Here is an 11972-nt window from a genome sequence, read left to right on the forward strand (position 1 = left end):
CGACAACACATCCAACTGCCCTGTGATGTAACTGTGGTTGTGAGAGTGAGTAGCCCAGTTTGTCTTACGTTCGGCCGTTAGATTTCACGGCGTAAGTAATAGTCGAAGCTGTTTTTGGAGGAGAGAGTATCTAAGAAGATCCGTTAGTTGGCCCCGTCCATAGTTAATTTGTTTTGTTAATTTTGACCCGTCGCCATACTTAAACGACCAATCATACGATTGCACGTAACGATGGAGTCATTATCGACGCATGTCGTTTATTAATCGATGAAGAGGTCGTTGCTAAGCAAAGCCGTAAGCACCATTCACTGTCCTGTCCAGAGTTTAACAAGATAAGTCACGAGTCACATCTAACACGTGATTGTCTCTTTTGACAGTGATCATTTGAATTAAAGCTAACGATCACTAGAAGAAACCTGACATATAGTTACAAACTATTGCTACAGAATAAGTAATAACAAATTATATCTACAAAAAGCTACGCATTAGTGACAAAATATTAGTTAATCGATTTTGTTGCAAATCAGTTACTATTCGTAGCAAGTTTTTTACAAAAAGCTACAGAAAATATTTATAGCAAATTTACTACAAAAAAAGGGACAAATTATTTTGTAGCCATGGATATTCTGTAGTTAAATATGAATAAAAAAATTAAGATTATTTTTCTACAATTTAGTTGTAACAAAACCCATGATGTGTGACGACGAGTTGGTCGTAGCAAAATATATATACAACCCACTTGTTTGATTTTAATTATATACACTACCATTTTTCTCCTTCTTTGTTTACATCGACACACTTAGACAAAATCAGAAAACAAAACCTAAAGCCCTTTCTGCCTCTGTTGAAGCAGCTGTCACCGATCTCCGATTGATCTCTTCACAAACTGTATTGAGTCTCTCCGGCCACCGTCGATCACGATCCTCCGAGTCAGGTCCAGCAGGTAACTGACGGTGTCTAATTACTAGTTCTGTTTTCTTCTCTTAGTAATCAATTCTTCTTTTTCTTCCCTTCCCTAATTACTTGTTCTGTCTCTCTTTGTCTCCATGCTCAATTTCTATTTTTCTCTAAGGTTTTTTAGATCTTTTATTTTTGTTTATGTTTAGGGTTTTATAGAATTTGATTTGTTCATATTGTTAATGTTTTGATTTGAGGACGTTTTCAACTTGATGATGTTTAGATATGTTTGATTTTGAATTTTAAACAAGAGTAAGTGTTCGATTTTGATTTTTTTTTTTTAATTCTTGTTTGCTGCTCTATTTATGATGTTTATATATTGTCTATAAGTGGTCGATATGATTGTTTTTTTGTTTGTTGATGTTTATAGATTGTTTATATCTTCCGACACTTAGCTTAGTTTATATTGTTTTAGTTGGCTGAGTAAGTGTTCGATTTTTCTGGTTTTTTTTTTCTTGTTTGCTGCTCTATTTATGGTGTTTAGATATTGTTCTTTTGCTGGTTTATGTCTTCTGACACTTATGATTTGCTTTAAGTGTTGTCATTTGCTTGTTATGTGTTGCTATTTGCTACTGTTAAGAACATGTTTTTGATGGTTAGGATTTGTAGATGTGGATTCTAAACTTCGCTTTGTTCTATGTTTAAACTTAACTAAATTTTTGTGGATTTGTTTACTTGACTTGTTTATTTTTGTTTGTGTTCCGAAGATGGATGCCACCAAGTACCATACCGCCAGGCTCCATACCTCCAGGAGCCACACGTTGTACAAGCGCTTTATTTTTGCACGCAAACAACTACAGCCAGCAAACTCTCGATGCATTGCTGAGTGCTCCTGAAAGAGAATCTTAGCCACACCTCCACCCGAGAAAACTCAATGGAGCTTTATGGGACCATGGAGGAACTGATAAGACGTTCCTGATGAGAGGACAGATATTTGGTGGCAAACTTTTGTGGTAATTAATGTTTCTATACCCTAAGTCAACAATATTATCCAACTAACTTACAAACTACTAATTTCTCTTCTCCCTTTTTTTGCTGCTCCTACTCCTGCAGTAAGTGATTTTCTCTAGCTACTCGATTGCTTGTAAGTGATTGGTAACTCTGCAGTAACTTAAAATGTTGTTCACAAATGCTCTCCTTTCAACTGGTGTTCTTATCTGCAGTAAGTTATATAATTTACTGGTGTTGTTATCTGCGGTAAGTGAATATGAAGTCTGCTTAACACTTATTAAGTTGTTTCTGTTAGAAAATATTGTCGATGAGGTATAACTTTTATGAGATTTCATATTTAACTTAAACGATATTATGTAGGTGGTACCATCTCACAGTGGGAGGATCTTCGATACCGGGGGACAAAACTACATACGTGAGCGAGGGGAGAGCTCAGCTGGTGCAGTGCAAAGAATCTCTCTTGAACGCCAAATGACTTCTGTACAAGAGCAGCTGGCCACTGTGGTTGAGTTTATGAGGCAATATATGCCTGAAGGTAACGCAAACACTTTCCCCTCTGCTCAGCCAACTTCTGCAACGGGTGCGTCGGTCACTGGCCCAACTCAAGGCAACATCAGGGAGAACGGTGAAGAAAATCCTGAACCTGCGACTGAACCTCCAGAAATGGCTGATGTCCATCGAAGTCATCCCACTAATGTCCCTGATGAGTCTCATGAGCAAGAAGAAGATGAAGATGTTGTTCTCCCACCTTTCTTTACTCAATCTACCTATTTAGAACTCTTTCTTTTCTCTACCGGCTTAAAAAACTGTTTTATTTTCTTCATGTTTAAAACTCTGTTTTATTTTCTGTAATTGGAGCTTTTGAAATTTTGTTTTGCAATGATATTTGCAGGTTAATTGTGATTTCAGTAGCTTTTTATAAATTTTGATTTTCGTATCTACGTCGTAAATAATTGTCACAAATACTAACACGGTGAACAAGTTTGTCACAAAACGATGTGTAGCTAAATGTCACCTTTATCCTACACCCATTTTGTTTCTTTTTGAAGCTAATTGTTACTGATTTTTCAGACTATATCTGTAACAAATAACTAAAGCAAATTGTCACAAACCGTAGCAATTTGCTACTTTTCCGTTAGTCACAAATTTGTAGCAAATTGTTACAATTATCTACGATGGAATATTTTGCTACTAGCAAATAATTACTAACTATTTTTGTAACAAATCAGTAACAAAAAAATGTTTGCTACACAAACAAAGTTATATCTACAAATAATTCCGTAACTATATAAAACTTTTTTACTAGTGAATGGAAATATCGGAATAATGAATACGTCCTAAATTTTGGGTGCTTGTGTGAAACGTTCCCTTTGGCATGCATGTATGTAGTAATCTCTAACAATTTCTCTATAATAAGAACCTCACATGTCATTAATTAGACATATATAAACGTCTCTAATTTTTAAGAATGTGTTTTACTTTTTAACAAATCTTAGTGTGAGAGAAGCGATTATTACCAGTATAGAGAGATTTCTCTAAACTAACAAGACTTAAAGCGTAGATTTCTCTAAAATCAAAGTTTACTCATTTAAACATATATTAATTTGGTATTTGTATAAAGTTATAAACACCAAATATAATCGGAAGGAAAACTACCGTCTGAATTAACACTTTTTTTGTTTTCTTTTTTTTTTGTTTTTTTGAACGAAACCGTCTGAATTAACACTTTTGTAAGCATATATATATGTTACCATAGTCATAGATAGAACAAAGAGGTTTGATTTTATTTTAAAATTACTTTTTCCTATCGAGCAAAGATGTTTTATACTTTAACTTATGTTTTTCTCGTATAAAAAAATTTAAACGCCTTCAGAAAAAATAAAATTAAAACGCATATTCGTAAGTGGAGTTTGAAACAATCGAAGCTTTAAACATAACAAACTTTTTTTCCACAAATGTAGTACCACTATAACTTTTTATTTTCTGATAACATTCTCCGATTGTTTCCCATCAAATTTGAGAAATCAAAAGTTCCAAATGATTAAATTCAACACTCTATTGTTACCACAAGGTCTATCCCTCTTACTTATTTACTTATTATCTATTTTCTTGATAGTTTTGGTTGTTGACTTAGTGTTCCCGGTTCTGCTTCAAGAATTTGTAATTTTTGTTGGTTGGATCTTGTTCTTGCAAATAAGCTCATCACACGTATCCCGCTTGTTGTCACGTTTACAATTCTAGGTCACTCGATAATGCTTACTACTACAACGTCTTAATATCAAATAATCAAACTTCCATTGTTCTGCATTTGTTTATACAAAAGATTCAAAATTTCAAACAATAACAAAACAAGACCAGCACAAATTGAGCTCAATGCCAAATTTTTAAAAGTCAAAATTCTCATACAAAAAGTAATTTGAGATTAAAAACGATAATTAATTAAAGACGAAAAGCTAATTAATCTCAACATCATTCTAATTAAGCCACAAACTCTTTCTCCAATCTGAAAGACTCGAACCTCTCTTCCTTACACTTCTTTATAAAAGCCTCAACTCTTCGATTCAGCTCATCTCTGCTCGGCGACACCTCCTTCTTCATCTTCATCTTCACCGGCTGCATAGACGACGACTGTCGATGATTAGTCACATCCCTAAACGTCTCCGCTTTCCTCAAGACAGGTCGTTTCACATCGCCGCCGACTCCGTTCCCTAACGTGTCGGATCTCCGGAAACGAGTGGTCAACGACGTTGACTTACCCACCTCCGTTACCATCTTCCACGTGTTCTCACTACTCGTCTCGTGCCGCTTCGGTTTCACCACTCCCAACGCCTTCTTCTTTTTATTACCGCCTGCACAAAGCAATAAATAAATCATTTAATTTGGCTCCGAACTAAAATTACTAGTTTACCCCTACACGGTCGACATAGTGTGAAAAATTCAAAAATATAACCGTTAGACAGAATGACGTCATCTTTTATCCCCGTACCTTTCGAGATCGCTTTAACCGGTTTCCGGTAACCGGAACTACCCGAAACCAGAGGTTTCTCAACCGGAGTGAGATTCTCCGATTCTTCAATCTTAGGCAGCACTTGATTCACCTCCGATTTCAACTCATCTCCACCGTTGATCTCCTCATCTTTCTCTTCGTACACAGCCTCCGATCTCTCCACCTCCGCCACGAGGATCGGCGGTGGAACTCTCACCGCAAAATCGATATCGGCGTCCAGATTCACATCCTTCGTGTCAACCTGATGAGACTCGTATTCGTCACAGTGTAAAATCTCGCCGTCTTGATGACCTTCTTCCTCCTGGTCTTCTTCGATGCTCTGGTGAAACTTGGAGAAAGCTATGATGATGGTGATTATGACGTTGGACGCGACGAAGATGTACGGCGGTTTCAGCCACGAGAGAAACGAACTCCAAAGGATCGGGAATCTCGATACGGAGAAATCCACTGCGATTGGAACAGAGTACTTCAGAAACAGAGACATTGCGGCGATTCCGGTTGAGATTAATGCCGCCTTGATCGATATCATCGACGACACCTTTTTTTTTTTTTTTTTCTTATTTTCCGATTTGTGGATCTATCTACTGTTGATGATTTATATAGGTGTGGAGCGTTTTAGGCTTGTATAACTAAACCTACACTGTTGGATCATCTAAGCATTGGAAGATGGACGGTTGATAATGAATAGAAGAAGTTGTTTTTTTTTTTTAATGTTGTGTTACTGTCACTTGAGTTTTTTTTCTAAGGCCACGTGTCTGCAGTCTAAAGATGTTGTAATAATGAACAAAATGAAAAACTTTGTAATTTACTAATTTTCTTAGTCGACCTAATGGTTTTTTTTTTTGTTTTTGATACAATTGTTTCCAAAGTTGTGACCACTAAACCACTTATTTTTAACGTTATCTTACTCTCAGCATATATTTCACTTTCAGTCGACACACAAAAAAAAAAAAAAAGGATTGTTTTCAATTAGAAAGATATGCAAACGTATTTGTTTGTACGTACGTAGCCACCATTTCTGTTTTCTCACTACTAAGATTTTTATGCACGATCGGATCCTCCTCCAGTCCTCCTACGTACAAAACTAGAAGAATGATTCGGTAAATTAACAGTTGTTTGTGATGTTTTAACCGTTTCGGATTTGAACATTGAAACTGCAAATCAATTGTATACTCGATTTGTATCCGCTTCTAACATTAAATAATGTTTTAGGAACTTGAACCGGTTCCACATATCACCAAAGCCAAACCCATTGACGATTGGTAGCCATCAAAACGGGTAGCCTCCAACGCAGTGATTAACCATCAATTACAACCGTTGGTGTCAGCCACCAATAAAACCAAATGTATGAGTGAGAAGGGTAAAGCGATTGTTAGTAGTAAGGCTTTAAACATTACAAAATTTGATTATGGAATGTGATTGTTACTACAAGATTCAACATTATCCGATTGCTACCCACATTTTCAACCACAGAATAAAAAACCCGATCCGAAAATCTTGAGAATCCAAACCATCAGGAGCTGCGAGGGTCTCACTTTCAAAGGACAACAGATATCTATATTGCTAACGCGAAGTCTTAATCCCTCTTGCTTGTTTCTTCTTCTCCCTTTTCTTCATAGTTTTGGTGCCTGAACGTTTCCTGCTCTGCTTCATGGGTTTGGATTTCCTCACAGGCACAGGCTGCTTGGAGGAGGCTCTAACCGTGGAACCCGATTCTGTTGATTGGGTCTTTTCCCTGCGAACAGGCTCTTCCTCTTCACAAGATATCTCGCTTGTTGTCACAGTTACTTTCAGCTCGCCTGTGTCATACATCGTCGTGCCTTTTTTATCCACAAAGAAACACAGCACATATCAGACCAAGGCCAGTTAAAGCAAAGACACTCAATAATGCTTATGTTGCAAGTTCTCAGTTCCAGCTAATCAGTCTTTACGTAATGGCAACAAACTATCAAGCATTGCGTGAAAAAAAAAAAGAAAGATGAAAATTCTTCATGCTGAAAACTAATGTGATAAGGAAAACAATACCAGAAGCTGAAGCTGAAGCATCAGGCTCTGATTCTTCATCCTCTGCATCCTCTTCATCATCTTCAGCTTCCCCATTTTCATTATCCTCGCCTTGACCCGAAACCATTAGCTCTTCCAATTTCCTCTGCAAAGCTCAGATATAAAAATTCAGAACAACACGAAATAATACAAATGACTGAACATTAACAATCATTCTGGCATATTATCCACTATCAAAAGGTCAATAGGAGCATTCAGAGATGTTACATTTTGGATTAATATTTGCATTCAAAACAAAAGAAACAACTCAATTCCCATTGATACGTATCAGAACAAGCTCATTGCACAACCACTAACCAAAAAGATAGTGATTCAAAACTCCCATAAACCATATAATTTAGCTAAAACTATGAATTTAAGACTAATCTTTAACAGGCATGGATGATGAATGACACACATTAGAATAAAGAAGATATACAAAGAGAAGCAACAGTTCCATATGCTCTCACCTTCTTACGAGCCTCGATTCGTTTCCGCCTCATAGCTTCCTCCTGCTGCTTCTGAGCTTCCTTTCTTCTCTTCTTCTTCCTCTTGTGAAAACCAGTCACAAAATCCCTACCAACAAAACAACATACATCAGAAAATGAGCTAATTTTAACGAATTCAAGATACCCAGATTGAGTATTCTGACTCTGAATCCGATTAGGGAGAGATTAAAAAGCAGTAAATTTTAGAATTTTTTTAATACATACTTGAGATCTTTCTCGTCAAAAGAGACGGTGAGGCTTTTGTTCCTGAGAGCTCTCTTCCCAATATGCCTACCTCTTGTCGGCAGCGTTGCCAGTGAACCCGGCTCCTCATCACCCAAGTCTCCCTTCATCGCCGGATACTTGGGAAACGAAACGTTTCAGGTCAAAAATTAGGGTTTGTGAGGTTTAATCAAAAGCCAAGTCGAAGGAAGAAGAAGAAGAAGCAGGAACGCAAAATTGGACTTTTAATTGGGCTTTAGGTTAGGCCCAATAGAAGGTTGATAACATTAAACTTGGCCCAATAGAAGGGTGATAACGTCATTGATCAAAAGGAAGCTAATTTGGTTAAGAAAAGTTATGCCATTGACTAATTTTGGACAATTACCAAAAGTGGCTTGTGTCTCTCATTCTAACAAAACAAAATAAACCTTCCAACAAAACTTGAGTTTTTTTCTTTTCCACTCAAATTAAAAGAAAATAAAAAACTTCCTAAGCATCTTCTTCCTCGTACTCTCTCATACAGAGGATGACGATGTTGATGTTCATCATCAAAAACTATTGCTTTTGAACAAAAACGTTCAAAGAAAAAAAACACAAAACCAAAAAAAAAACGTTTGTACATAATTAATTAAGTCAGAGAAAAAAAAAAAAAAAAGAAGCGAAAATGAACGATTTATTCTCTAATTCATTCAAGAGGAACCAGGCTCAACTGGGGGATGTTGAGGCAGGTCAAGAAACGATGAACCTCGACAAATTCTTCGAGGATGTCGAGAGTGTGAAGGATGACATGAAAGGAATCGAGACTCTTTACAAGAAGCTTCAAGACTCGAACGAAGAGTGCAAGACGGTGCACAATGCCAAGAAGGTGAAGGAGTTACGAGCTAAGATGGATGGAGACGTAGCTTTGGTCCTTAAAAGGGTCAAACTCATTAAGCAGAAGCTCGAAGCCTTAGAGAAAGCTAATGCTAATAGCCGTAATGTCCCTGGTTGTGGGCCTGGTTCGTCAACGGATAGGACTCGATCGTCTGTGGTTAGTGGTCTTGGGAAGAAGCTTAAGGACTTGATGGATAGTTTCCAAGGTCTACGTGCCCGTATGAACGCTGAGTATAAGGAAACTGTAGAACGCAGGTCTTTGTTTTTTCCCCTAGGTTTCTTATATTGCAAGCTATTGCTCTTGTTTGTTTTCTTGGTTCGCAAGATATGTGATTTTGTTAGAATTGGTGCAGGTATTTCACAATAACTGGAGAGAAAGCGGATGAGCAAACAATTGATAACTTGATTGCAAGCGGTGAGAGCGAGAATTTTCTCCAAAAAGCGATTCAAGACCAAGGAAGAGGTCAAATCCTAGACACAATATCTGAGATCCAAGAGAGACATGATGCAGTGAAGGAGATAGAAAAGAATCTACTGGAGCTGCACCAAGTTTTCATGGACATGGCGGCTCTAGTGGAAGCTCAAGGGCAACAACTGAACAACATAGAGAGCCATGTTGCAAAAGCGAGCTCGTTTGTGAGAAGAGGGACTGATCAGCTCCAAGACGCAAGGGAATACCAAAAGAGCTCGAGGAAATGGACTTGTTACGCCATCATCCTCTTTATCATCATCTTTGTGCTCCTTCTCATTCCCCTTCTACCTCACATAATGCTCTTGTTGAAGTGAATTTGCAAAAGATTTACACTTGATTCTCAAAATCATCTCTTCGCTTGTTTTTCTCCTCTCTTTTTTTGTTTCCTTTTCAATATGAAATGGGGGATAGTTAGATTACGGTGAAACCATGGAAAAAAATTGTAGAGATTTTTGAAAACCGGTTCGTTATTATTATTGTAAATCTTTTGACATCCTATATTTTTGGGTATATCTCCATTCTTAGTGTTTATGTGACAATGTTGTGTGAATCATTGATGCTGAATTGCTGATATGTTAGAGTGAAGCATGTATATGCATTGTAAAAAGGTAAATTAATGTAAGTATCTCAAACCCTATACATCGTTAGGACCTTTTATAGCCGCACGACCACATGGAATACGGCCATATATATACTAACACTTTCGGAAATTCTATTATCAAGTACCAAAAAATAAATTTACTACAATAGATAATATTACATATGAATAAATATTTTTATATCTATACCAAGTTATAAAATCCCCTATATTCATTTTCTTATGTAATATTATCGGACTTATCTTACTGTATCGTTGTCAATTGTATTTTACTAATATATCTAATATAATGCATGAAGTTAAAAAACAAGTAGCTACGATGATGTTGTTATCCGTAAAGCGCTTTACAGTGGACTTCTCAAAGACTTTAGGCAACATAGAATGGGATCTAATATAATCACATCTTACCCGTGGGCATTCTTTATAACTCTTTAGTTTACTGAACAAGATATAATTATACTACCTCTTCATCTTACTACTACGGTACTACCTCTTCATCTAACTTTATTTCTTTCAATGGAAACATTGGGTTCTTAAAAGGAACAAAAAAAAAGGTGAAGGGAAAAGAAATATTCTCAATCACTATATGATGCTTTTGTCTTGGCAACTGAATGAATGATGCTTTGTCTTTTTTTTTTTCTTTTTCTGTTCTTGTTAACTTAAAGGTGATAGATGCTTTGTTGGCGGGCGTTTTTGGTCAGTCATCATACAAGTACTTCTTTATTATATGCTTTCGTATATCTTAGCTTTATTGCGAAGCCAATATACTTATTTTCCAAATGGCAAAGACTAATCCGCAGTCACATAGCCTCGAGTAAACAGAGACAAACTTCCTTAGCCGGAAATAACTCAACTAGATCAACTAAAACTAATTAATATCAATATCCTCTCTCGATCGGATCGGTTACAACTTACAACTAGTACAATATGTTATTTACTCAATCACAAACACTTGAAGGTTCTTCAAGTGTTAAATATGATGAACAAAGTGTATAAAAAAGAAGTTCAAAATAGCACTGTAATTATTTCTCTCAAATTTGTGAGGCAGCAGCACGTGCTGGTGTTCACCAAACTTTCAACATCTTTTCTAGAAAGCCTCTATTAATCATTAGTAATGAATTAACATGTTCCAAATACTAATCATCTAAGGTCGGTTATTGAATAAAATAATAGTAATGATAGTACTATTATTATTACGCAAACAAAGATAATGAAAAAGAAAATAGAACACACACACGTGGGTTCGGGGGAAGTACGTAAAACAGTGTCAGAGCTGTTTTGCTCTTTACTAAATTCATGGAATCCGAGGTTGGAAGCAACCAACTAAAAAACTAAAAGCATTCGTCTCCCACCACGTAATCACTTGGCACTCTCCACGTTGTCATATTAAACGGCTAGTCATTTGTTGTGTGTCTTCGTGTTCTTATTTTTAATTTTTAACCACCTAATTAAATTTTAAAAGGAGGACGTAATTTTATTTCAAATTCAAGAAAGAAAAATATAATTAAATTAGCTTAATTAATTAAGAAAAAGAAAAAACCTCTCAACTATATAAGGGGGTGTTATCGAACAAGGATTTTAATAGATTTCAATTATTAGTGGATTTTAAAATTCAAAACTTTTCTAATTCATTTAATATGATATTGTTGTCATTATTAGTGGATTTGAATGATATTACTAATGGATTTGAAAGTCATTAGATTTTATTATTTTTGAAGTTAGACAAAAATAAAATAAATTACTCATAATTATATCAAATAAAACAAAAATATGTCCCGGCAATATTTTCTGGTTTTGTCGATCTGAGTTGGAGATCTGATTGGGGTTTCTTCTTGATTTATGGTGGTGGATCTCTGCTGGAGACTTTTGTTGTTTGATTCAGCTGTTAAGAGTTTTGATTTTTTGGATCTGAGATGGAAAATCAATCTTTTAGGGTTTTCTTTCTATGTGATTTCTCCCCTGTTCTTCAATCAAATGAAACAAAAACAAGAGGAACAAACATCTTCAATCAAAATGAAACCAGAGATATAAGAAAAACCAGTGAAATTGTGTAAACAGTTAATTTGATAGGCAGAATCAGATCTGAGGATCTGCAAACTGTGTCAAACCCTAAAATGATAGATCACAGTGGTCTTTTGGCCATAACTATATTTTATTTCTTAATTCTTAGATTAATCTCTTGAATCAATTTTGAAAAAAAAGAGAAAGATAAAGAAATTGAAATACTTGAAAAATATGTGGGATTGTGTTTGTTCATCTTTTTGAAGTGAAATACATTGAAATCTAAAATAACACCAAATCCAATGGACATTGAATAACAGTGTTTTTAAAGAATTCTAAAATCCATCAAATAAATCCATA

General features: G+C 35.8%; 4 protein-coding genes across 5 annotated transcripts in view; 2 read left to right on the forward strand and 2 right to left on the reverse strand.

Annotated features, from left to right (window-relative positions):
- LOC104755363 overlaps positions 1-2837 on the forward strand; it is a 3542-nt gene extending 705 nt beyond the window's left edge. The window contains exons 1-4 of one of the 2 annotated variants that reach the window (XM_010477727.2): positions 642-943; positions 1665-1910; positions 2011-2154; positions 2269-2837. In XM_010477727.2, the coding sequence (XP_010476029.1) occupies positions 2074-2154; positions 2269-2760 (573 nt within the window). In that variant the 5' untranslated portion in view covers positions 642-943; positions 1665-1910; positions 2011-2073 and the 3' untranslated portion in view covers positions 2761-2837. Of the gene's footprint in view, positions 1-641; positions 944-1664; positions 1911-2010; positions 2155-2268 lie in introns of those variants that run through there. The other variant, XM_010477728.2, reaches the window with a different exon arrangement.
- Positions 4192-6168, reverse strand: LOC104755365. Its single transcript, XM_010477729.2, has 3 exons — positions 6154-6168; positions 4895-5492; positions 4192-4757 (listed from the first exon to the last, which is right to left on the reverse strand). The coding sequence occupies exons 1-3, from the start codon at positions 6166-6168 to the stop codon at positions 4387-4389; spliced, it is 984 nt and encodes a 327-aa protein (XP_010476031.2). The 3' UTR covers positions 4192-4386.
- Positions 6264-7853, reverse strand: LOC104755366 (ribosomal RNA-processing protein 17). Its single transcript, XM_010477730.2, has 4 exons — positions 7672-7853; positions 7429-7534; positions 6941-7064; positions 6264-6735 (listed from the first exon to the last, which is right to left on the reverse strand). Exons 1-4 carry the CDS (start codon positions 7797-7799, stop codon positions 6479-6481), a joined length of 615 nt encoding a protein of 204 aa, XP_010476032.1. The 5' UTR covers positions 7800-7853; the 3' UTR covers positions 6264-6478.
- On the forward strand, positions 8136-9593 carry LOC104755367 (syntaxin-125). The gene is made up of 2 exons (XM_010477732.1): positions 8136-8796; positions 8895-9593. The coding sequence occupies exons 1-2, from the start codon at positions 8333-8335 to the stop codon at positions 9325-9327; spliced, it is 897 nt and encodes a 298-aa protein (XP_010476034.1). The 5' UTR covers positions 8136-8332; the 3' UTR covers positions 9328-9593.

The sequence above is a fragment of the Camelina sativa genome, chromosome 17 (assembly GCF_000633955.1).
Source record: "Camelina sativa cultivar DH55 chromosome 17, Cs, whole genome shotgun sequence".
Lineage (NCBI taxonomy): Eukaryota > Viridiplantae > Streptophyta > Magnoliopsida > Brassicales > Brassicaceae > Camelina > Camelina sativa.

Bases quoted from the DNA above. Each gene is read 5' to 3' on its own strand.
- LOC104755365 (XM_010477729.2), bottom strand. The intron at 4,758-4,894 runs GTACGGGGATAA...TGCTTTGTGCAG, and splicing joins GGTTAAAGCGATCTCGAAAG to GCGGTAATAAAAAGAAGAAG.
- LOC104755366 (XM_010477730.2), bottom strand. From the start codon at position 7,799: ATGAAGGGAGACTTGGGTGATGAGGAGCCGGGTTCACTGGCAACGCTG. The intron at 7,535-7,671 runs GTATGTATTAAA...TTTTGTTGGTAG, and splicing joins TTTGACGAGAAAGATCTCAA to GGATTTTGTGACTGGTTTTC. The intron at 6,736-6,940 runs GTATTGTTTTCC...TGGATAAAAAAG, and splicing joins TGCTTCAGCTTCAGCTTCTG to GCACGACGATGTATGACACA.
- LOC104755367 (XM_010477732.1), top strand. From the start codon at position 8,333: ATGAACGATTTATTCTCTAATTCATTCAAGAGGAACCAGGCTCAACTG. The intron at 8,797-8,894 runs GTCTTTGTTTTT...GAATTGGTGCAG, and splicing joins AAGGAAACTGTAGAACGCAG to GTATTTCACAATAACTGGAG.